The sequence below is a fragment of the Agelaius tricolor genome, unplaced genomic scaffold, assembly GCF_023055355.1.
Source record: "Agelaius tricolor isolate 1412-34295 unplaced genomic scaffold, bAgeTri1.0.p SCAF_49, whole genome shotgun sequence".
NCBI lineage: Eukaryota > Metazoa > Chordata > Aves > Passeriformes > Icteridae > Agelaius > Agelaius tricolor.
Window position 1 is genome coordinate 2,481,313 of NW_027269309.1, and position 24,972 is coordinate 2,506,284.

General features: G+C 47.7%; 1 protein-coding gene across 1 annotated transcript in view; it reads left to right on the top strand.

The window, feature by feature from the left end:
• Nucleotides 1–24,105, top strand: part of LOC139604313 (fer-1-like protein 4) — a 36,569-nt gene extending 12,464 nt beyond the window's left edge. Inside the window, exons 15-40 of the mRNA XM_071455436.1 lie at nucleotides 650–737; nucleotides 2,031–2,147; nucleotides 3,252–3,404; nucleotides 3,643–3,820; nucleotides 4,428–4,552; nucleotides 4,938–5,072; nucleotides 6,197–6,370; nucleotides 6,616–6,732; nucleotides 7,040–7,201; nucleotides 7,531–7,690; nucleotides 8,454–8,557; nucleotides 8,952–9,083; nucleotides 9,685–9,733; nucleotides 10,917–11,023; nucleotides 11,377–11,508; nucleotides 12,229–12,339; nucleotides 12,781–12,908; nucleotides 13,369–13,539; nucleotides 14,307–14,461; nucleotides 16,364–16,542; nucleotides 17,509–17,594; nucleotides 18,554–18,652; nucleotides 18,917–19,158; nucleotides 21,065–21,345; nucleotides 22,101–22,201; nucleotides 22,733–24,105. Coding sequence (XP_071311537.1) covers nucleotides 650–737; nucleotides 2,031–2,147; nucleotides 3,252–3,404; nucleotides 3,643–3,820; nucleotides 4,428–4,552; nucleotides 4,938–5,072; nucleotides 6,197–6,370; nucleotides 6,616–6,732; nucleotides 7,040–7,201; nucleotides 7,531–7,690; nucleotides 8,454–8,557; nucleotides 8,952–9,083; nucleotides 9,685–9,733; nucleotides 10,917–11,023; nucleotides 11,377–11,508; nucleotides 12,229–12,339; nucleotides 12,781–12,908; nucleotides 13,369–13,539; nucleotides 14,307–14,461; nucleotides 16,364–16,542; nucleotides 17,509–17,594; nucleotides 18,554–18,652; nucleotides 18,917–19,158; nucleotides 21,065–21,345; nucleotides 22,101–22,201; nucleotides 22,733–22,913 — 3,667 coding nt within the window. The 3' untranslated portion in view covers nucleotides 22,914–24,105. The remainder of the gene's footprint in view (nucleotides 1–649; nucleotides 738–2,030; nucleotides 2,148–3,251; nucleotides 3,405–3,642; nucleotides 3,821–4,427; nucleotides 4,553–4,937; nucleotides 5,073–6,196; nucleotides 6,371–6,615; nucleotides 6,733–7,039; nucleotides 7,202–7,530; nucleotides 7,691–8,453; nucleotides 8,558–8,951; nucleotides 9,084–9,684; nucleotides 9,734–10,916; nucleotides 11,024–11,376; nucleotides 11,509–12,228; nucleotides 12,340–12,780; nucleotides 12,909–13,368; nucleotides 13,540–14,306; nucleotides 14,462–16,363; nucleotides 16,543–17,508; nucleotides 17,595–18,553; nucleotides 18,653–18,916; nucleotides 19,159–21,064; nucleotides 21,346–22,100; nucleotides 22,202–22,732) is intronic.
• Nucleotides 24,106–24,972: the final 867 nt, after the last annotated feature.

The following is a 24,972-nucleotide window of genomic DNA, read 5'->3' on the forward strand; positions in this document are numbered from 1 at the left end:
TCTTGAGAAGACCAAAAGCTAATGCAGAAGAGCGGCTCAGAGAAGTGCTGGAGGAATTTGTAGGTGGATGCAGGTTAGCATGTCCCTGATGTCCTGAAGATTCTTGTTTTCAGGTTAGGAGGTTGTATAATGTTCTGCCTCAGCTGTGTGCGGCCTTCTCTCTTCTCCTTTTGAGGTGGATGTGCAGAAGAAAATGAGGATGACTTGGGAAAAGGACCTTCTCTATAGCTCTTCAAGCTTGGAGAGGAGACTCCAGTCCTGTTCTAAGAATCAGAGGGGTCATAGATGAAAGCTTCAGTGCTCCTGGGCTCTCATGTGTTTCCTAAATGTGAAGGATATTTCCTTCACTCTTTTCAATCACACAGTCAAAAGATCACTGTTTCAATCCCCATGACTACCCTGTGGGGGCTGTTATGCACTTCAGTTTACAGTGCTACAGTAGAAAGGCAGCCTCAGGTGCTGAGAATCCCCAGTGTACCTTCTGAACCAACAAGCTTGCAGAAGAGAAGGCATTGTAGAAATGGAGCCACCTGACATTGGTACCAGGGATTTGGTACCAGGTGATTTGGAGCTTGTGTCCCTGCTGTGAGCTGTGCTCAACATGCTGGGTGCAGAGGATACAGAGTCTGTGCTGCTTTTCTTATTGCAGGCAATATTCACTCAGCGCAGAGAGAAAAACAATGGCTCATCCAAATAACCTGGACCGATGTCGGACAAAATACCTGATGCGCAACATTGTAAGTTGTGGGGTTTGGTGGTGGTTGGTGGGAGCCTGTGCAATCCCTGCTCTGGGGAAACTTCTGGAGGATCAGCAGGAACTGATGCTAAGAAGGAAACCTGGAGCTAAAACTCACTGTATCAGTCATGGGCTTTTAATACAGCATCTCCCAACTCTGCTCAGAGCAATACAATTTCCAGCACAGGGAAAAGAGATAGAGTCTGGCCATGGCTGCCCCCTTTTCTGTGCAGATGCTGTGCCCTGATGCCTTTCTTCATCTCCACTGGGGCATATGTAGTTGAGCATGTGCATATTGCTGCCTGGTAGGTTGCTGGAGGCCTTTTGGTGCACCATATTCCTGCAGGCAGTTTTGTGGTGGCTCACTGAGATCTACTACTCCTGAAAACTCAGCCCCTTGGCTGAGTACATATCCAGCAGGTCTACAACAGCCATTCATCTGTCTGTCCTTAGAAAGGGCAACACTTGGGCACTTATCACCTCACACACAAGACTAGCTAGCTGAATGAGAGCACAATTACATACCCTTCATCACAGCACAACTGTAGAGTCATAGCCCCCGTCAGACTACAAAGCTTTGAAAAGCTGACCAAAATGCAGTGACAGCAGCAGGAAATAAAATTTAGACATATCTGGATCCCAGTTCCCTTCCCTCTGCTTCCTTGCGTGTCATCACCTGAGCTATGGTGAAGGTACTCTGCAAAGCCTGAGAGACTCTGGAAGAGAGAACCCATCTAGGAGATGAGTTTTCTGGACTTGCCACTCCATAGTGGGTGTACACCCTGAATTTCTTCTGGATTTCATTATTAGTTTTGATTCATCCCAAAGTTTCTCTTCAGATGTGTACACTATCTCCGATATGTACTAATAATGGTGAAAGCCAAGCCCTGTGTTGCAGTTTCCTACATCTTCATAATCCCACACTACTGTGGCCCCAAGTTGCTCCTTGGCCAAGATCTCCTGCAGGCACTATCTGGAGCCTTAGACCACCAGCTTCTGGAATGTTTATTCCTTAGGCAACTTTCTGCCCCAAATGATTTTAAAGCTTATGGACTTCTGTTACCAGATTATATTGGCCAGGCTGATGAGTTACTGTAGTCTCCAGTTCATGGCACCCTTTGTTAAATGGCTTGTGACAGGTTCATGGAGGTTTGCTCTCAGCAACTGGGCAGTGAGCCATGGTGGACATCAGGGCTCAATGGGGCAAGATGGCACAATAGGCTCCCTGCAGACCCCCCATGTGGGGTTTCAGTGGGGCTTGGCTGGTTGTGTAACAGCTGTGCTTTGTGTTCAGATCCTGTATGCAAAGCAGGGGCTCCGTGTGAGACGGCACCTGACCCGAGACAATGTCAAGGAGAAGGTTAAGGAGACAAGGAGGATCCTGGCAAAGATACGCTCCGTGGCTAAAGAGGTACAGTGGCTACAAGGGAACCCCTGTTCTGAGCTGGAGAGGTTAGGCAAGGAGAGGATACTGAGCTGGCTGCTGGGGCTCTCACCAGTCTGAGCTGAAGCTTTTCCTCTGCTGCTATGTAAAATTCAAAGTTCCAGCTACTGGAAATTACCATGTTTCCTGTGATAGCTCTAATGAGGGATGAGGCCAGGCAGCTTTGCAGGGCTGTTGGTGGCGGTCCAAGCAACTTTGTAGTGGGTAGGAGGCAGAGCTGGGCCAGCTTCAGGCCTCCTGGGCCTCTCTGCCCCACCAGCCCAAGGCCTTGTCTGCAGCAGACAGTTTTGCCTTGGAAAACAGCCTTGCTTGTGCTGCCTGCACTTCCACCAGGGTCTGACCCTTGATACTTTCTGCAGATTCAAACTTGCATTGGAATAAGATTCTCATCCATAGCAGAGACTCTGCACGTTCAGAGTTTCACTTTTTCATTTTAAGTAACTGAAAAAATCGGCGTGTTGTGCTGTAGTGTCAACCAGAACACCATGTTTGCTGACATAAGGTGGACAGATGCTGTTGAAGTTTGGAGAAGTCTTTCACCAAGTAAAGTCAAATAATTTTCACATCTTTAGCTATGTGAGGGTAGAGTGATGTACAATTGTAGTGATGATGTTTTTCTTCCCAAGTCATCGTTTCTGTGATGGAGCTCTGGTGTTCTGGGGATGGTTGAATACCTGCCTGTCCACAGGAAGAGGGGAATGAATTCTTTGGTTTGCTTTGCTTGTGTGTGAAGTTTTTTCTTTCCCTATTAAACTGTTTTTATCTCAATCCATGACTTCTTTCAATTTTACATTTTGAATCCTGTTTCCCATCACATCGAGGGACAGTGTGTGACAGGCTGCATGGGGCTGAGTTGCCAGTCAGAGTCAAACCACAACACCTCCAGAGCCATATTGCAGGGCTGACTTTCAGAAGTACATGGCCAATGTTAGGTCCTTTATTTCTGGATCTCTAAACCACCATTGCTCAGCAGTCTGTCCTGTGGGGAGATGAAGCTTTCACCATGTCAATGGAGGGAGGATGACACATGCTGTTCCTCTGCTGTGATGTTCCTCCCTTCCCTCCCGCCAGCCCCAGTGCACTCTCCCTGATGTACTCATCTGGATGCTCAGCAACAACAGGCGTGTGGCATATGCCAGAATTCCTGCACAAAACATCCTCTACTCAGTAGTTGAAGAGGAGAAAGGCAAAGACTGTGCAAAGATCCAGACTGTCTTTATGAAGGTAGGGTTTATACCAAAACAGTGTGCTCCTGCTTGCTTCATCCTGTTTCCCCCTCCTTGCTTTCAGCCCTCCTTCCTGAAATCCTCAAGTTCACAAGGAAACACAGCTCTCATTCCACAACTGCCTTTTGCCTCTGCTGATGTGATGCTCTTTCTCCTGTGCTCTTTGGTCAGTCCCAGGCTGATGGTGATCATCTTGGTCCGAGATGTGAAACCTGCTAAACCTTCTGTGCTTTCAGGTTCCTGGCTTACACACTGGTGAGATCTTTGCCAAACTGGAAATCTATATGTGGCTTGGGGTAACCAAATATGCAAAAAACTGTTTGGCAGAGCTGCCTGAGGAGTTCCTTTCCGAGAGCAAGCAGGAGATAGCCCAGCCCTCAGCATACTGCCCTCCCAGCCGGCTCAGCAGAGATGGTGAGTGCAGATACCAGTTCTTCACATAAGCAGGAGAATAGGGAGTTGAGAGGTCCCATCCATGGATTACTGTCTGTGGTGGTGCATTGTCCCCCCACAGTCCTTCACCTCAGGCCACACTGTGATCTGAGAATTGTAGTATGTCTGAGAATTAGGACCTGATCTAGGGTTGTCTCCAAGGCATGACTGGGATAGGCACATCCAGTTTGATCTCATGAGGATGTATTTGCACATTCACAGCTAAAGCACCAGACAGAATGGGTACTTTGTAGGCATTGAATGTGCTGCCAAATTGGCAATGGGCATGAGTTCTGCCCCTCTGATGAGGCTTGGTGGTGCTCCCCCACAGTAGATGCTCATAGCAGAACACTGCACATTTCACATGTCGCACGTCATGTACTTCCCAGATGTGTCTGGGGAGCCCACTGAGCTTGTCTGGCTTGGCTAAACCTTTTGAGATGTACTGGCTGAGAACCACAGTCCCTAGAAGTGGCAACTATTTGTCACAGAATGTGCCCACTCCTATCTGGCTGGCCTTCTCCTTCAGGCATTTTTTTGGCCTCATACAGGACTTTGTCGGGGACTTCCTCTCTCCTTTTCTTACCAGACTTCAGCTATTTCCAGCTCCGAGCCCATCTGTATCAGGCTCGAGGGATCCTATCTGCAGATGATAATGGCCTTTCAGATCCATTTGCAAGAGTGGTGTTTTCAACTCATTGCCAGACCACCAGGGTGAGACCACTTAAACTCTTGCCTCTGTCATCTTGGGAACTTGGGGAGAGAAAAATGACCATGCCCTCACTGACATGTTTAAGGTCAGTGCTATGGAAGTCCTCCTGGAACTTTTGTATCTCCAAGGACTCCGGTATCTATGCTCTGAACAGTGTGATTATGTTCAGGGAATATTTGACAGGCATTGAGCATGGTCTCAAAGGTTGATTGGTATGTGTTAGTTGACCTTGAGTGCTGATCCCACACTTTACCATATCCCTCCTGCCAACCACCAGCTGCATGTGGATGTGTGAGAGAGGGAATCAGCCCAGAGTTCCTCTCTTTCCTGCATGTGTTTTATTTCTACTGACTGTGGAACACTTGGCCCTTCTGTCTCCATCTGCAGATGCTGGAAGAGACACTGAGCCCTATGTGGAATGAGCTACTTTTGTTTGACCAGCTCATTATTGATGGGAAGAAAGAAGAGTTGAAAACAGAGACTCCCATCATTATAATCAACCTTTTCAGCCACAATAAATTTGTAAGTATGGCCGTGCTGCCCTCCTTATGTTGTTTCTGGAAAAGGGAAGGCATAGGATCTCTGAGTGCTGCGACTTCTCTGTTTGGTTTCCATGACAGCTTGGTGCTGGTCCACTGGTAATAGTGAGTTGTGGGGACTGTGGCTGAGGTTGAGATTTTCTGACTCAGAGATACTCTAAACTCATCAGGGGCTAATGAGTGCTTGTTGGATCCAGGATCTCTTATATTTGAAGAAACATTATAACTGCTTCCTTGGCAGGCTCACGTTGCAGAGGGCTCATATCCTGGGGGAACTGATATTGCTTTTAGGGCTATTCCTTCCCTGTGTCCTCACATGTCATCAATCATCCCTCCTCAGTCCTTCCTTTTCTCTCGTTATAGTGCTTTAAAGTCACACTGTCTCCTAGAGCCTCTTTGCTATCCTAAGGCTAATGACATAACTTGCGCCAGGTTCTCCTGCTGTAACTTAGCAGCTTTCCTGTGGTTCCAGTACAAGACAAGCCCTGTCATATTGGGATGAATCCAGAGGAGGCCACCAAGATGTAGCACAGGACAGAGGAGGAGAGCTGAGTATACTCAGCCTACAGACAGAGGTTGAGAGAAAGCCAGTGTCTTTTTGCTGTCTGCAGCTACCTGGTGGGAAAGGATAGAAAAGCTCAGTTCAGATTTCTCATGGAAGGTACCAAGGGGCCCAACAGCAAGCAATGAGCACAAACTGGCAAGGAAGAAAATCCATATTGATATAAGAAAGCTATTTTTACACAGAGGTAGGACTCATGCTGGGCTCGTAGCTCAGAGAGCTTGTAGTGTATCCATCCTTGGAGATACTCAAACCCTGTCTGGAAGAGACTCTGAAAAACCTGATCTAGCTTTCATGTCCTCTGGTACATGGTGCCAGGCCGTTTGCTGAGTTCCGCATGGAGATGAACCTGGAGTTAAGTGGAGCTGCTGTAAACAGGCCTTTATCTGTTCCTAGCTCTGGATGGAGCAGAGAAAATCAAAGCAGAGGATAACATGGGTGGAAGAGTAGTTTTGTACTCTCCCAAATTGGCTGGAATTAGTGGTGGTCTTTGAGGTGGTGAGATACCACAGGGATGATTTGAGTCATTCCCCTCTTTCCTGCAGGGCTCCCCTGAGTTCCTCGGGCAGGCCTTTGCTGTCCCACAGGTGAAGCTGGTTGATGAGCCATACATCAAACCTGCCCTGCAGTTCTTTGATTTCTACAGAGGCAGCAAAGCAGCGGGAGAGCTCATTGCCACTTTTGAGCTGATCGAGCTCAATTACAGTGGCTATTTGGAGGTAACAGGCTTGTAGAAAGCTGCACATGGTTGTGAGCTCTCTGAGGAGAGCTATGTGGGTGAGGAGCTGGTTGCATGGGGCCCACCAGAATTCCAAGTTGGAGGCCATATCCGGCTTTCCAATGAGAAGAGGCTGCAGGGACAACCTGTGAGCACAGAACTAGAAGGTGGAAGAGAGTGGGCTTGTCATGGCATGGAATAGAAGTGATTTTCATCACCTGCTGTGTCCTGGTTTTACCTGTTCAGCCATCAGTGCCTGAGGATGTGGAGCCCAAGGAGCCAGACTACCTGGAAGACCCCCGTGCTGGACGGTTCATCATCCCTGAGGGCATCCGCCCAGTACTGAAGGAGTTTCGCATAGAGGTGTGCCTCCTTCTGCTGCACTGGCTTTCCCCTCAAGCTGCCCCTGGGTGGAGGGCAGGGCTTGGTGAGGGAGTCCAGTTTGATGGCATAATGTGCCTGTGAGGCCTGAGCAGATGCCAGAAATGGAAGTGCTTGACCTGACGGGGAAACCATCTGAGTAGTTCAAAAGGCAAAGCTGCTGGGCAGCTGAGCTGGGAGAGCAGGCTTGTGCCTCTTCTGGGGACTGTGTCCTGTGGGTGGGGGCGTGGTAGCATGGGCAGTACCATGGCTGGCATGTCTCGGACAGTAGCTTCATGTTGTGCTTCAGATCCTGTTCTGGGGCCTGAGGGACCTGAAGAGAGTGAACTTGTTTGAGGTGGATGAGCCTCAGGTGATCATTGAATGCGCTGGCAAGAAGGTGGAGTCAGAGGTTATTGCATCCTACAAAGAGAACCCCAACTTCACTGAACTGGTCAAATACATGGATGTGGTGAGTGGGAAGGTGGATTCTGCCATGCCAGGGTACACCATGGCTACTCTGCATCACCTCACTGCATGGGACAACATAGAAGGAGGGAAACTGCTTCCAGGATTTTGCTCTCCCATGACCACATGGTTCAGCTGCAGAACAAAACCTTTGTGAAATTGCCCACCAAGAACTGCATAGCCATGGCCTGTCACTGCAAGGCTTTGATTTTTGGGCATAGCTGCAAGGTGCCAGCAGGCTTCTCCTTATGTGATAGGGCTGCCATAGTTTGATAGCTCAACACAGGTTGATCACCTTTACTCCTGTGAACCCCATGCATAATTCTTTTGCAGGAGCTCCCAGAGCAGGTATACCTGCACCCTCCCCTCAGCATCTTTGTGGTGGAAAAGCGTGCATTTGGGCGCACTGTGCTTGTGGGTAGCCATGTCGTGTCCGATGTGATGAAATTCTCTGCCAGAGAGTTGGAAGAGGAACCGGAGGATGTGCCCAAGGGTAAGCTTCTTGGAGAGGTTCTCACAGAGACAACAGGCAGGTTTTGCCAGTGGCAAAGATCCTTGGCTCTTCCACTTTCTCTTAGCCAGGCAGCAGAATCCTCTCCCTGCAATCACAAGGTCATAGAATCACAGAATGGTTTGGGTTGGAAGGGAGCTTAAAGATCATTTTGTTCCACCTTCTGCCATGATTATGGACACTTTCCACTAGACCAGGTTGCTCCAAACCCTGTTCAACCTGGCCTTGAACATTTCCAGGAATGGGTCAGCCACAGCTTCTCTGTGCCAGGGCCTCACCACCCTCACAGGGAAGAATTTGCTCAATGAGACCTTCATCTTTAGGAAGCTGGTCCACTAGGACCAAGGATTGAAAAGTTTTCAGTTCTCTCATGTTGTCAGGTCAAAGTCTGTTCATTGGGTAATAGCTTAGCTAAATAGCTCTATGATAGCAATAGCCAGCACTCCTGATCTGGAAGCATGAAGAAGCAGCCAAAGATTGATCCATCTGTGGCTGTTTCTGATTAGGGAGGGTATATCTCATAATTATGAATTCCTGGGAGTCAGGAACAAACATATTCATGATGGTGGTTAATCTCAGTACTGTTGTTGGATTTCCAGCAGTATTTTTGCAGGGTCTGCTTTAAAAAGTTTTGAAATCAATCAGATTAGTGTTTTAACAGGGAGGATTTTCCTATGGCCAAAAGTAAGAAGTAGTGGGCAGAAATAAATGCATGGAAACATTAAGTTTTTTATTTTCATCTCAGCTTGCAATGTCTCATCTCACCGTCTTCCATCTCAGACTGTGGTAAACATTGGACTGGCAGCTGGTGACCCAGGTTCCAGCACTCTCCCCCTTAGTTTTGTGAAGGTGAGTGATATGTTGGGCCCAACAAATTTTGAAGTTTGTAAAGCCAAACTGTAGATTACGAACAACAACAACAAAAAAAGTTCAGAAATTCAGTGTTAGGTTTCATCCACCAGGTCTTCTCCTGGACTGAAATTCTCCTCTCTCCTGCCTGCTCATTGGCAGTATAATGTACTGGGGCTCTGGCACAGGGACATTAAGGAGGCCTGCCCTATGCCTTGAGAATGGCTTCTTTTGTAGCAAAGAACAAAGCTGGAGCCACAGGTAGCTTTGCACCTCCTGTGCTGTGCCTGAATGCTGAGACTTTGCCAGAGGCTCCCAGGGCACTGGAGGAGGGTGCATGAGTGTCCTGGATGGTCATTTCTTCCCTCTGAAACCTGTGATCTTTTCTCCCAAGGCTCCTTTGAAGAAAATTCCTATCAATAAGCTTGTAAAGAAAGAAGATGAATATGAAGAGGAAAAACCAGAACTGGAAGAACTGGATTGGTGGTCCAAGTACTATGCATCCCTGAAAGAGCTGTATAACCAGGTAATATTTTGTGACAGCTGCCAGCAGAAGGGAAAATGTGCTGCACTGGTCTGATGAAGATATTTTCAACCATATTGAGTGTCACAGGAGTTCTCCTGGCATGGATCTGCAGGAAGATGTGAATTTTAGTGTATCAAGCATATTTAAGATAGCCAGGTATCAAGCATCTACCAGGTGGGCTGATTTCACCAGGAGGTGAGTATTGAAACATCCCTGATGCACAGTGCTCAGCTGGTGTGAGAATGAGGCAGCTTCTGTTGAGGGAATCCTGAAAATGTGAGGTTGCTGACTTTAACAGGGACTTTCATACTGCTTACTCTGTCCTAGTTATGTACTAGTATGTGTTATAGGAGCAGGTCTGCTCCAAATTTCCTTTCTTGCACTGTCAACTTAAATTCCAATCAAAAGAAGCTAGAAGGAGGATCTGGGGAGAAGAAAAAAGTCATTAAGACACTCGTTGAATGCCATCCTGCAATGATGTTATTGCAGAATGATTTCAGCTATGTCTTACTTACTCTGCTGGCAGGAAAATGTCAGTGTTCTGTGCTTGGAAGGAGAAGCTTTTTATGTCACGGATCTGAGGTGACTGTGTGTGTTTCAGGCATGCAGTGATGAGGAAGATGCTGAGAATGATGACCTGAATGATGCAGGTGAGCTCTCTAGCAATACCTCACTCTTTAGTGGGGGGAACCAAGATTTTATACCATCCCAGAGGGTACTGGACTTGTGAGAATGGTGTCTATGCAGACAACACCCTTGCAACATTCAGCAACAACAACATAAAAGTGAGCAGAGAGGCCGAAGACATTGACAAGGGCTATCAGGTTATTTCAAGTTGAAAACACCAAACTTTCCTGAAAAAAAATTGGAAAATAGTCAGAAAAGTCCTGGAAAATAGTGGAGTCTTGTAAAATGGTGTTAAAGGAAGTGTTTTCCTGTGTGAGAAAAATGAAGAAAAATCATCTGCGGGGATCATGGGATTGTCTAGGTGAGACCAGGAAGCAGTGGTAGGATGGAGAGAGGATGATGGACAGGAAAAACTGTCCAGGATCTGGGAATCACTCTGTGCTTATGGGGTACTCACGTGGGGTGCAGGTGAATCAGGTAACAGGAGATACCAGAGGAAATGGACAACAATAACAATCTTTTTATGATCTGAGAATAGTGTTACAGCTGTAGGTTCAGGTTTGCAGAGGTGTAAGCAGTGACTCATATGGCTCTGACCTGGGAAAGTGCAAAGTATAAAAATGATGTAAATCATCACAATTTAAGGACAGACTTTGAGGGTACCTGCATGCCATTAGTGCTTGAGGGATCTGGAGCCTTGTGAAATGAGACAAGCACACACCCACTCTGTCCTTGGTTTGGTGGTGCCCCTGAGAAAGGTCTAGACAGTCTCTTTCAGCTGGCTGTGCCGAAAGCAGCACTGATGCTTCAGTTAGCCACCCAAACCAACAGGCCAGCAAATAAGCTCTCATCCAAAGAGGAAGGTGGACTCTCCTCTGTGCCTTCCCTGACAGCACCTGTGAGGTGGCCCAACCACCTTCCTTCATTTGGTTTCTGCCCAATTCCTGTCTAAATGGCAGCCATGCAGCCAAATAGGCAGGTAGGTCTGTGCCAATTTTTGTCCCACCACCCATCCAGCCATGCTGTGCTGGGAAACTGGAGATGCTGGAAGGACACCTGTCACAAACAGCAATAGCTCCAGTTGTCGTGACAGAGGCCAAAGCCCTGGGTGAAAGCAGAAACTGTGGCTGGGATGATTTCATGTAGAGACACTTGATATGATGGGCAAAATCAGAGTGTTTCCTAATCTCTTACCATCATTTCTAGATGGAGGGAATTTAAATGCATCTTCCATTGACATGGAAGCAGAGGATGAGGCAGTGATTGAAGCTGAACCTGCTCAACCCAAGAGGAAGCTCATTGCCACCCTTCAGGTGATAACTGGGGTGACCTAGTCACTTTCAGCCCTGGCCCTTCATCCATGTCTTCCTCACCTTCCTGCAGTGGAAGTGATGCTGGGAGGAGAACCTGCAGTGTGTGCTGAGGCCACACCATTGCTTGCCTTTGATGGAGCTAGTAAGACCTTGGAGCCAAGCTGAGATGTGCATCCACATCTAAGGCTAGCCCTAGGGACATGCAGGAAAATCATTAACATCCTGCCCTGAGTAATATAGAAGTAAGGTAGGACTAGGTGAAATGATTGAAGCAGAGAAAGGATGGTCTTTCTGACTCTCCTTTCCTTTGAGATGGCAAGAAAAGGCCCACAATTACTTTCTACTTATTTCAGATCTACAACTCTGAGCTGGAATATGAGTTTGGTAATTTTGAAGACTGGTTGTGTATTTTCCCCCTTCATCGTGGCAAAGCAAATGAAGATGAAGATGGAAATGAGGATGAACATTATGTGGGAAAGTACAAGGTACTGTTTAATTTGGATGACATTTGTGCTGCTTGTGGAAGAAGATCCTTATAACCTGTATTTCAGAGCAAGCCAACACCAGTGAAACCTTGCAGAGTGCATGGGTGTGCACTTTGGGCTGCAGCACGACCAGGGTATTGTTAGTGCCTGTTGAAGCAATTGTACTTTGGTCCTACTGTTTTTATCTTATAAATCCATCCAATTTAGATTTTTTAGCTTCTACATGGAGAAAGCATGAAGCATAAAGGACTCATTCTGGTTGCAGCCTCTGGGTCTATCCAGTATGCATATATGCATATAAGTATTATATAAGTAAGCTTCACTGGTTTTAAGGTTAGGAAAACTTATTTAAAAGAGGCATCACCCTCCCATCCAGGAGCTCTTGAAGACTCTGAAATATCAACTACAGAAGTTGTAGCTGTCCCTAGAAAACATTTGGTGTCCTCTGTCTTTGGCAATCCAAAGTGCCTAGAGGTGCTCATATCTGACATTGGCAGAGGCATGACAGCCTGCAGCCTAAATTGCAAGCAGGGATTGCCTGGGCCATGTGGACATGATCTGACCTTTGGAAAGCACTGTCCCCATGGTCACAGGGTGTCTGTGGTCTGCATGGGGGAAATGGCTTTGATTTTCTAGTTGGCAAGTGAAGCTGGTGGCTCCAATCCTTTCTGAGATATTCCCATGTATATCCAACTGTTCCTTGAAAAGTGTTTTCTGCAGGGCTCCTTCTATGTCTACCCCAGTGAGGAAGCTGTTACAGAACCCAAGGTCTCCCAGGGCATTCCAAGGAACAGACCCATCAAGGTTCTTGTAAGAGTTTACATTGTGAAGGTAAGTCTCTGGGGGAGGTGACAGTAATGCTTGGCGGTCTCTCCCCTCCCTATGGACCTTCTGCCATTCTCTGCTCAGTAAATGTGAGCAGTGGCACTTGTGAAAAATGTGATGCTGGCTTGAAGCCTTTGCCAGTGGAAGGCACCTATGTCCTGTCCATGGAGAGTCTTCCGTGCTTTGTAGCTTGAGGATGGGCAGATGGGCATTTCTTGGCTCCTCACATCTGCCTTGAGATCATGAGCAAGTAGGTGGGTCCACAGCTAAAGATATTAATGGTTTGTGGAGTGAGGATTTGTGTGGGATCGAGTGCCTGTTTCACTGCTGGGGTGGTTGCTGGAGGGACCTGACCAAGCAGGCTTGGGTGGTGTCAGGCCTGTGCAGTGTTCCTTGTTCAGGTTGCCCTCCACAGCTGTGTACAGCAGTATCTCTTATATATTCCAGGCTACAAATCTCTCTCCAGCAGACCCCAATGGCAAAGCAGATCCCTATGTGGTGGTGACTGTGGGGAAGCAGCAGAAGGACACTAAGGAGCGATACATCCCAAAGCAGCTCAATCCTGTGTTTGGAGAGTATGCAAGAAGGTTTCATCTAGTGGGTTTAATAAGAACAGTGCAAATCTGGGGCTTGAAAGGTGGTTCAGCATGTAAGGTCTTCTGTTCCTTTCTGATGGAGAATCTTGTGCTTTTACACAAAGCCCTTGGGCATGTCTCTTGCCTCCAGCTAACTCAGGAGCCATCATGCTTTGGGTTAGGAGGCGAGCACACCCAAGGACTTGATTTAAAATTGGATGCCAAGCATTCCCTAACCCCAGGCCCTCTATCCAAGCCATACATTCCTGGAAAAGTAATTCCTTTGTTTGAGCATGCACACCGAAAATGCCACATACTGAATTTAGAGAGAACCAAAGTTTATCAGAGGCCTTTAAGTTGTCAAATACAGTTCTTAAAAATATAGGATTATCGAAGCAGAGCATGTGTTTAATTTCCGTCCTCTTTGCTAATTGTGTTTTCCCTGTTCGATTCTGTCCAGAGTTGTAGAGCTGACAGTCTCCTTTCCCATGGAATCAGAACTCACTGTGGCAATATTTGATCATGATTTGGTTGGATCTGATGATCTGATTGGGGAGACCAAGATTGACTTGGAGAATCGATTCTACAGCAAGCACAGGGCCAACTGCGGAGTGGCTATGCAGTATGACTTGTAGGTACCAATGTGACACATGAGGGCCATAGACATTCTTCTCACCTGCCACATGTGCGTAACAGAGCTCCTCCTGTTCTGCGAGACAGAATATGCATTTGCAGGTGCTCCACAGATTTGCTACAATTTACATGGATAACTTTATTGCTTTTGACCCCTACCACCTTCCTGTGATAACTCTAATTCTTACTGCAATCTAATATACCTTGCATAAAATAGCAAAAAAACCTTTTCTATTCCTTACACAGTGGTGTTCTGTGAGAAAAGTGCTTGCCTGACTCCGACCTCTTTCAGAAAGTACAGCCGTTTCTCTGGCAGCATTTTGTAAGCAGCAACACTCAGGACATCTGATTTCCTTTGGCCTTCTTCCATATGGATTCTCCAGATCTTCAGCCAAATATCTGCAAATTTCTCTTCTCCTACCCTGCTACTGAAAAATCAGCTGTGGGAATGGAGCTGAGTACCCAGCACAACTAAAAGTTCTTTCTCACTTAGGAGCTGCATCTAGAATTGCTCCTGCTCCTAGCATTGCTTCTGCTGCTCAGAAGCTAATAGTTCTGTGGGGTGCAAGTCCAGCTTGTTTTCTGTCAGGAAAGAATTTGTTTAGCTTTTCATTCATTAAGACTTTTTGTAACCTCTTTAAGCCCAGTGGAAATCTGAGCAGGGTTCTAGTGATATAGCCTGTGCTTTGGGAAGGAAGGCTGTTTCACAGCCTAGAAAAGAAACTTAAGCTGAAGAATTTTCTGATGTTTTCTTTTTCCATGCAGAAATGGCTACAACATGTGGCGAGATGCTTTTAAACCCACACAAATCTTGGATAGCTTATGCAAGAAAAACTCAATCCCTGCTGCAGAGTACAGATGGGAGGAGATCAAAGTGGACAATAAAATATTCAAGGTCCCTCCAGAGGCTTTTCCTGAAGGTACAGAGGGCTTGTTGCACTGGTCCCTTAAGCAGCTGCCTGTGCTCAGCAATGCATGTTTTGGTGGGTAGTCTGCGAGCCCACAATCCTCTGAGGTGTCCAGGCTGGCTTCCCCACTAGGTGCCCTGCACGGCTCAGTTTTTTGGGTCACTGTGAGGTGCATCCTTGGTTCAGTGCCCTCATTTCAGTGGACATTGTTGCACTGGGAGAAAATGTGATCCAGGCTATTAGATACCAAAGTGGCTTCCCCGGCAGTGGGTGGAATAAAGTAAACCTATTTTCACAGCAGTGCGGATCATGGAGGTTTGCTGTATGCCAACTTATTCTGGTGGCTGGCACTATCACAAAGCTGTACCTTCATCTGCTTATGATCACTAGCAGCAAGATAATGAAGTCCTCTTTGTGGTTATGTGTGTTTTGCAGTTTTTTGGGTTGTGAATTTTTTTTTTTTTGGTTGGTTGGGTTGGGTTTTTTTGTGGTGATATTTTTTGTTTGTTTTTCTTTAATGTTTTTGGGGGTTTTTTTGTTTGTAGATGTTGTTTTGTTTTGTTTTGGGTGTGTTTTGGGGTTGCGGGGAGGGGAAAGGGAGTGTTTTTTCAGTCTTCTTTCCTGTCTCTAGCTGGCTTTGTCCAGGAATGCTCTGTGCTTCCAGTGGCTTCAGGTGCCTTGAGTGATTCCACACTGCCCCTCTCTATTGTTGATATCCACCTTGTGGGCAGCTTCTGCTTCTCATTTGCTGTTTTCTTTCCCTCTACCTGGCATTACAAACCCTGAGCCAGGGCTACAGATATCCAAGAACACATCAACCTTTCACAGTCTCTACCAGCATTGATGGAGATCTTCCCTCAGCAAAGGCCAGGCCCTGCTGCTGCCAACACCTATGCAATTGAATCCAACCTTGAGGAAAGACTAGAGCAGATGTAGCCCACATGTGGATGGCTGAGTACTGCAAGGAATGCTATATAGCCTGTAGGAAGGATGATCCCTGGCCTTACCTGCTCAGAGTGAGGACACCTACATGTATGGCCAACTTTACTTTCTCCTTGTTTCAGTGAAACTGTTCCTCAGTTTTCTGGTGGTTTCTATGACTTATGCAAAGAAGGGAAAAGAAATCCTACTGAGGAGAGGGCAAGGAGCCTCCAGAAGCCATTCCCCCTTTTTTTCAGGTCACTGGATAGCTGGGGAGGGAGAAAGAAGGTGTTCTCCTGGTGTTCCCTGACAGCTGGCTCTTGTTCCAACACAGCTGCAGCTGGTGCCCTGTGAACCTCTGCTGTGCTTGAGCACTGCTTGAAATGGTTTAGGTCTCAGACTGATATCCAAGGGGCAGTGGTGCTCCATAAACCCAGGAGTGAGTGGGTCATTATGCCCTCATCTGTTGGCTCTGGCTTATCTCCCATCAGCAAGATTTGGTCTTGAAGTGCCATTTGGCTTTGCTGTGCCAAAGGAGTCAATTACTAATTGTGTTCATTAACGGAGAGCACAGCTGCATGTCTTGAGACTGGCAAGTAATGCTTTCCAGTAGCACTTCTCTAGCAAAAAATCATCCATGGATCTGTTGGCACTACCACAGAGATGTGGGGACTTAAACTGCCCCAGAGGATCACGTTCTCCTCAATGTTCCTTGGATCTTTTTCCCAGGGCCAGAGTAAATTAGTTTTTGCCCTTTCCATTGCATTTCTCTTGGCTTGTTTTTTTTTCTGCTTGCCATTTCTGTCATCACTGCAACATACTGAACTCACTCCCTTCATCTTTGCCGTCCTGCTTCTCCCCATTTGTTTTTCTGGAGAGGTGCTTGTTTGCCCAGTCCATCATCTCCTGTTACTTGTGATAGTGACTGATGTCCTGACATGACTCTTGCTGACCAGAAGCCTTCATTTTCTCCCTGGCTGTGTCCTGCTGCAGAGGCTTCTGTGAGGAACAAGAGAGGAGTGGCAGATGAGAACTTGTCACTGGATGTTGAACATAAGGCTTTGTACGTCCTGCAGCACTGGGAAGAGATGCCAGGATATGGGTACAAGCTAGTACCAGAGCATGTGGAAATCCGGTCCTTGTACAACCCGGAGAACCCCGGGCTTGTGCAGGTGAGATGTGTTTCCATGCTAAACCTCAACATTGTTTCAGGGAAGGACCTTCTGGACAACGGGTTTCTAGCCAGCTGTCTGGTCGCCTGTGAATCTTACATATTGTCCCCTTCCTGGATGGGTGACTGGAGCTGTGTCTATGGATGGCTGGCCCAGCTATGAAGTGAGGACATTGGCCATGGTTGTCCTTTGCCCACACCTACCCTCTGACCTCTCATGATGCTTCTGAATACCCTTTCCTCAAGGAAACTCTGTCCATTGATGTTGTGTTCACAGTGTTGGTGACCCAGAGTTCTTCCTGTCTCCACAGGTCATTTAGCACTGGCTCCAATGAGGATACTGTGTGGGTGGCAATAGATCTGCTCTGCTTTTGAGCCTTGCCACCATGCACCCCATGGGTGATGGTATCTTTGCCTCTACCTGTCTCCTCTGCACTGTCCCTTATCACTGCTGTTTTGCAAGAACCTTGTTCTCCACCCTTGTCTTCTCCATCCTTAGTTTTGTGCAATGCAGCCATCTGAACTCACCGTTTTAGTGTCCTGCACTGAAATCTCCTGTTCTCTTGGGTACTGGAGGTTTGAACAAAGCAGAGTCCTGCAGTCATGCTGGCTTTCTTTGGCATTGAAAATGCATGAGTCAGACCTATCACTTCTTAGTTTTGTTGGTTTTGCTTAAGCATTGCATTACCATATGCTCCTTATTAAGACAGAGGGACATGTTTACCTCTGAAATGGATTCAGTGTAGGTGAAGTTGTTTTTCTTGGAGCAGAAATAAGCAGTCTTTCATAGCCTTAATTTTTTTCCCTGTGTAAATCGAATCTCATGTCACTCTCAAGTGCTGGGAATGGAGACAACCAAGCAGGGGCTTTCTGATGAGAACTTTCCTTGCAGGATCAAGCCTTTGCTCCTTGAAGAGCTGGAGAGTGGTCTGTCTCTTGAAGTGTATTTGCTCTCTTCTCTCGTCAGGGCTCCTTGCACATGTGGATTGACATGTTTCCAAATGATGTCCCTGCACCACCGCCTGTCAACATCAAACCACGACTGCCTGTCAGGTAGCACCTCTGGGGATAGGCCTGGGGCTGGTGGGCTGCAGGGAGGGTCAATGTCCCTTGCCATGGCTGGTGGGATGTGCCACAGGGCACTGGCTGAGGGTCAGTGCTAGTGTGGCATGTAGACCTCTTTCCTCCAATTCTGACCACAGGATGTTCTCTTGAGTGTATCATGTTGGGCCCTAAGAGCTTCAGCTGCACAAAGGTTTGGGGAAGGGCAGTTCAATGTCTCTATGGCTGGACATAAACGTAATAGAAACCCAGGCCAGAGCTACTCATCAAACTCTATTCTGGCTAGTGGACAGATGTCCTTGGGAGTCTGGAGAAATGGAGTTGAAGGAGGAAATCTGCTGTTTTCAAGGATCTAATGGTACTTTTGAGATGGAGGATCCATCTCAAGGTTATTCTCTGATGTTCACCTGAAAGGACAAGAGATAATAAACATGAATTTCAGCAAGGGAAACTCTAGCTGACTATAGGGAAAATATTTTCCCAGTAAGAGTGAAGCTACCCTGGAATAGGAACAGATTGACTCAGATGTGCTGGGATGTCCATCCTTGGTGATATTAAAAACTGATACAGACAAGGCCCTGCACAATTGACCTACTATGAAGCTAGAGCAAGAGCTTGGAGCAGAGGCTGCAGAGATCCCTTCTTGCCTAAGCTTTTCTGTGCTCCTATGGCTTAGTAGAGCAGGGTGGATTTCCCATGCAACAGGGATTTGGTTTGCAAAAGCTACCTGTATTGACTGTGGGTGTTTGTCTTGTAGGGTTGTAGTATCCAGAAAGGGTTTTGTGCCTGGCAGTGAGACTGCTGGGCTGTGTTTGGCGAGAGGAGCAGGGGGAACCACACTGCTGGGAATTTTCAAGTCCTGCTGCTCTGGCGTTGTGCTCAGGGCTTGATCTGCCCTCCCATGCACCAGGGACAAGGGCATGTGTCTCACCTCTGTGTCCTTCCCACAGCTATGAGCTCCGTGTGATTATCTGGAACACAGAAAATGTGATCCTTGATGATGTCAACCCAGTAACAGGAGAGCCTTCCAGTGACATCTATGTGAAAAGGTCTGGTGGGAATGAGTGGGAGGCCAGAGCCTGGCTGCCTTGCTCCCTGCCCTGGCCCACATGCTCACTTGCCTCCTCTGAACCTCTGGTGTGAGGTGCCTACTCCAGTCCTCTTCATGGGCTGCTCTAGCCCCAGAGATGTTGTCCAGGTGTTGCTCTGGTTTGATCCTTTCCTGCTATTCCATGCTATCAGTGCTTCCATCCTTCTGCTCTGCCTCTCAGGCTGGCTGACAAGGGTAGAGGATAACTGAGTTTCTCCTGCAGCTGGATAAAAGGTCTTGACCATGACAAGCAGGAGACAGATGTTCACTTTAACTCCTTGACTGGGGAAGGCAATTTCAACTGGAGGTTCATCTTCCGCTTCAATTATCTCCCAACTGAGAAGGAGATCACCTACAAGAAAAAGGACTCTGTCTTCTCCATGGAGGAATCAGAGTTTCGGGAACCGGCTGTTCTGGTCCTCCAGGTCTGGGATTATGACAGGATTTCAGCTAATGACTTTCTAGGTATGGTGTTACCTGCTGGTAGTGGGGTGACTTGTCCCTTACCTTGCTGGAGCATTTCCCTGGGGTTCAGCTGTCTGAGAAGGGACACTAGGACCATCAGATCAAACTCTTCAGCTCAGCAGTCATCTGGGCTGGTTTTTCACACCTGAGCTACAGACAAAGCCTGGAGATAGGCACGTCCCCTACACAGACATGTAGCACTTACATGCTTGTCCCAGGGCCTTGGTGTATTTTTTCAGGGCCTGTCACATCACAGGACTTCCAGGTTCTGCTTCCTCACAACCTTTCCAATAAACTTGCTTGTTTTCTGTGCTCTTAGATATGCAGATCTCAAAGTCTGGGCTTAAGAACACTTTTCCCAGGACCTTATGTTGTGGGAACAGGGACAACCTGTGTGAGACTAGACAACCTTTGTGAGACTATTGTCACTTGAGTTGCTGGGACCTCAGAGCTCCCTGGATGCTCTGAAACTTCCCAGTAATAAAACCTGCTGAGCTGGGCATGCAGCAAGGCCCAGTGCCAAAACAGAGCTAGTGGTGATTCCCCACATATTATGCTAGCACAAGTACTGCTGATTGTCTCCCACTTCTGCTGTGATCCCCAAGATTATAGCACTCTGTTCAGTTGTTCCTCCCTTCTTCAAATATTAACCTCCCTACTAAAAAGCAGCCCCTTTCCCCTACTATCTCCTGGGCATGTTTAAACTCTCCTTATACTTCACCTTTCATAGTGTATTTAAGAGGCTTTACTGCTAGAGGCTCTTCCAGTGGTTCAGCCATGAGGAATTGAAGCACTGAAGAAAGCATTAACAATTCCAATGATTGCTGGCATATATAATCTCAGGAACTTCTAGACAGTAAGAAGCTTCTGCAGGGTTTATTGCAATCTCCTGCCCCAAGATGGGCTGGATGCACTGTAGGTCAGGTTGCTTAGGACATTTTCTGGGTGGGTTTTGATTATCTCCAAGGATGGATTCCTAGCATGCTTCTGGAACCCTTTTCTTGGCTGCACCTTTCTCACAATTCTCAGGTTTTTTTACTTGCAGCATTTTGTGTCTGTTGCCTTAGGTGCTTTCATTATCCATTTCTGAGAAGGGTCTAGCTCTTATCTGCTCTCTAGCTTTCTTTTGGCTGTGAGGGATGCAGTAAGATCACCCTCTTGACCTCTTCTCTGGACTGAACGTATATGTGTCTCTCACCCCTCTTGCTGTGGCACCTACTACACACTTGACTATCTCAGCCAATAAAAACTATTTAGTTGACACCTTTCTTGTATTGGGGGTCCAAAACTGGGCACAGTATCTAGATGCAGTCTCACTTGGAAATGAGCAGGGAACATTCACATCCCTTGTCTGCTTTAACCAGTACAGACCAGGATGTGGTAAGATGGTTTTGTTGCAAGGGCTCAGTGCCAGAGTGGGACAGGAGCTCATTCCGAGCAGGACAGAGGCACAAGACCAAACAGGGAGATGAACTGAGGCTGTTGCAGATCTATGATAAACTTGAAACCCTTAAAGCACTTATAATTTTAAATCATTATCATTTTATAAGTTTAACTGACATTTCCAGGAATTAGAGAGGAAGATCATCTTGGACATGTGAGGAGAGCAGGGTGGGACATAATAACAACGGGGTGAAAGTAACTCACCATATGAACTCACCCAACAGCCCTTATCAAAAATGAGATGAGACCTGGGGCTTCTGCCTCTCAGTCTCTAATTCCTAAGCTAGTAATTTCTTATGCATAATTTCAGGTTCTCCATCTGTAAATGTGCAGGGTGCTGCTAAATAATTGCAGCAGCTGGGACCTGCTTGTGGCAGTTGGGAGCATGGCAGAGACAGCCAAATGTTGTGTGGGGCTGACCTCAAGGTTTTACCATGTGGTCTCCTCTTCCCTGTGCCTGCAGGCTCCATCGAGTTGAAGCTGCATGACATGGTGTGGGCAGCCAAGAGCTCTGAGCATTGCACCATCAAAATGGCCAAGGAGAATGCAACACCTCGATTCTCCATCTTCCGATATAAGCGCATGAGGGGCTGGTGGCCCTTCATCAAACTCAGAGATCAAGAAGATGACGAGAGACAGGAAAGAGAGTACAAGAAGAAGAAGAAGAAAACGAAGTGGAGCAGCTCAGTCAGACCAGAGGACATGGAATTCACAGACCCCAGTGGGAACAAGTATTTCCTGACGGTAAGGTGGGGAGCTGCACTGTGAGCACAGCCAGTGTTTTTCCTCTGCCTTGATATGGCAGCCTGTCCTATGCGCACACAATCTACAAGGGAAGCAGTGACCCAGCTTCTTCAGGATCCTGAAGACTTCTTCCATCTACTGCTGATCCAGCACTTTGTCTACCCCTGAGAAACCAGGTGCTGTGGCATGCAGAGGTGTCTGACTTCATGTATTCCTCTGAGCTTTCCATAGAGCTCAGCTCCATGAGGGGAGCTGTATTGGTTTAGGAATTTAGTATTCCCACTAAAACACTTCAGACCATGTTCTCCTTGCTCACTCCTACTCCAAAGCAAGAGGCATATGGCTCCCCATCAGCCAGTCAGGACAGCAGCAGAAGCTTGTCCTGGGGGTCTCTGCCTGCCCAAGACAAGCAGGTGCCAACTGACCAGGGACAGACTTGCTCCTGATACTCCTGCTACTGGACCACTGTGTGTCTCCAAGGGTGAATTTTGCTCAGTGCCACTGTGGGAGGGTAGAGACAAATCAGGTAGTTGGGGAGTTCATTAAAATACAGTTCCTTGTCTGCAAACAGTTTCTTACCAGGCCACAGTTTCCACTGACTGTGAAGTAAGACTCTAGCCAATGGAGAAAAAAGCTCTGAGCCATCTCTAAGTGGAACTGGGAGAAAAATACCCAGTTGTGGCATGATGTGTGGTCATTGGGCTGGTTTGTGAAGCAACACATTCAACTGTGGCTCAGACATATTGTCCCTCCAGGGCAAGGTGGAAGCAGAGTTCCAGCTGCTGACTGTGGAGGAGGCTGACAAAAGTCCTGTTGGCTTGGGCCGAAAAGGGCCTGAACCCCTGGAGAAGCCCAAGTGAGTATATGTATTATCGCCTTTAGGTTGAACAGACAGTGCCATGTTCTCAGCAGCAGTTTGTATGGAAACCAGGAGTATTGGCTTGTCTGGAAGCCAAGATCAATCTCTGGGGTCCTGGGCATTGGGGTCTGCAGGACCAGGACTGCCAGAGTTTCCCAGAGCTCAAGTGAGTCCACAGGACTTGAGGCTGCAGCACCTGACCCAGGATTGATCTAAGGGTGATACTCAAGGCAGCTGTGCCATAACATTGCTTGTACAATGGTCAGATCTGTCTGTGTGAAGGGATCCCTTGTGTACGAAGGTGAAGGACAGCTCTGGGGGCACTGGGGCACTGTTCCAGAGTCCCATCCTGTTGTCTCTAGTGTTTCCACAGGCAATGTGTTTACTGTAGCCCCTGGGCTGATCCTGCCTGGAAGCAGCAGGAAGAGCTAGTGATTCATGAGAGTAGCAGGACACCGAAGCAGAAGGGCCAACGTAATGGTCTGTGGATTGAGCATGTGCTTATATATTCTTCTCTTCCTGTTCTAGTCGGCCCAAAACAACTTTCAACTGGTTTGTGAATCCCATGAAGACCTTTGCGTTTTTTATCTGGAAGCGGTACAAGAGATACATAATTGTGCTGTTTGTTGTCACTGTTCTGACAATCTTCCTGGTTCTTTTAGTCTACACCATGCCTGGATACATCAGCAAGAAGATCATTAATGGATAAATGCTCTTCAGCAGAGACTATTCAAGGATGGGTGATTGTGGCAGGAATCAAGATAAGATCAGAAAGTTTGATGAAAACCTGCAGGTGCAGAGACAGCCTAGAGAGACAGAGACCTGCAGAAGTGAGCTTTGTTTTCCTTGTGAATAAAAACTCCTTAGCTACTCTCTCCGATGCTTGTGTTTCTGGAGCTGGGGGACAATCTGTTTCTTTGTGTGGTACAGGCTGATCCTGGTTCAGCAGTCCTCACTACTGCCCCTTTGCCCTTCCTCCTGAGTAGTCCAGCAGCAAGGACTACACTGGGACAACATGGGGTCATGAGTGTGCATCTGTGTTTGCTGTTGGGCTGATGTAAACTAAATGAGAAAATAAATTCATAAATTGTTCTTGGCATGGTTTGTGGTGCACCAGGTTTCTTGTCATCTGCACAGACAAGCCCTGACATGATCTGATCCAAGTGGAGGTGTTTCAACCAGGGTTTTGAGAGGATAGATTCCTTCTGAGTAGTGCAGGTGATGCTTAGTGGGACCACAGCTTTTCCAAAGAATTTATCTGACTATGCAATTTTATAGCAAAGGTGCCTGCATCATGGCCTTTTGAATGGGGCAGGAATAGAGCATGTTTTGCAGACAAAACTGTCTGGGCAGAGCCAGGCAGGTAGATGTGAAGCAGGTGAGGACTCTGGCTGGACATGAACCCAGAAGTCAATGTGGGGCAGACATGATGTTCCCCCAGTGAGGCTAGAGTTAAGCCATGGGGTGGGGACCCCAGAATGGCAAAGAGGGAGGCCTCTCTCCCTCTAGGGGACCTTTGGGCTGCAAGGTGGGGTGAAATAGGCTGCAAAGGGCTCAGGTCATGCAACACCTGCTTGGGGCTACAACAAAGCCCTGGGCTGTGACAGTGCTGCATCGCTCCCTGTTTTTCTGCAGGGCCTATTTAGTGGGATGTTGCCTTCATAAATAGTGCCTGGTCCTCTCCGGCAGTGCCCAGTGAGCCCCAGCAGCGATTGCTCCATTCAAACAAACTCAGTACACTCCAGCACATCCAGTGCACACTTCCAGAGAGCCCTCTTGGCTCTTTCAGCCATGCTCAACCACATTTCCCACCACACCACCTGCTGAAATGCTGGCATTGGTCTCCTTCTCTTAGTAGATAAAGCTGGTGGATTTTGGTGTCCTTTCTCTTGTTGGTTCTGCTTTCCCCGAGGTCTGGGCCGGCGGAGTGGCTGCCGCGGCTCCCACAGCTCCTGGCCGACGGTCTCCTGACGATTGTCGGATCTCGGACCAAAACGAGGAACACTTCAGGATAAAATATCCAAAAGCTGCTGGAGGATTCCTGCCGCAGTTTCGCCGGGCCAGGGAAAGGGGAAAAAAGAACTTGCTGCTTAAGCTAACAAAAAACTCAAGCTAGCTAAACAACAAAGTAACGTCTGGTCTGCGTGGCACCCAGCACGCTCCGGAGCGAGGCTTTGAACAAAGCCCACGGCTCTCAAGGCTCCCACACCCCGCCCACTGACCCACCTTAAAGTTACAGCAAACTTTTCTGGGCATAAAGCCGAGACACGCAGGCTTCCTCAAAATACTTCGGTTTATAATTGCTGCTATGTGCCAGGGATCTGAGGTGTGTGTCTGTGTGTACAAAGTGAAAGGAGGGTGGGGCGGTGTCTGTTCAGGGTGTGAGTTTGCGAGACACGAGGCTCCGTCCTGCCTTTGCTGCTGGCAGCAGAGTGACCCCAGGCCTCTGCCCCAGACCCCTCCAAGCTCCTCCAAGCCCAAATGACCATGATTCATACCTGCAGTTCCCCTTCCTGGTCAGCACCATGGCTGCCCTGATCTCAGTGTGCAGCGGGTGCAGGAGTAATAGCCTCTCTGATTTGGCCTTATCATAAAGCAGAGCAATAGGGCTCAGGAGCTCAGTCCCTGGGTAGGGACCGGGTGCCCGAGGTAGCTCGCTCATGCCAAGGCTGCAGGGCTACCATCTAGCAAGCATGGTGATTATCAGCTCTATAGTGACTAACAAGCTCTCAAGATTTCAGCTTTGCTTGCTAGGTAGTGGTGCCCCG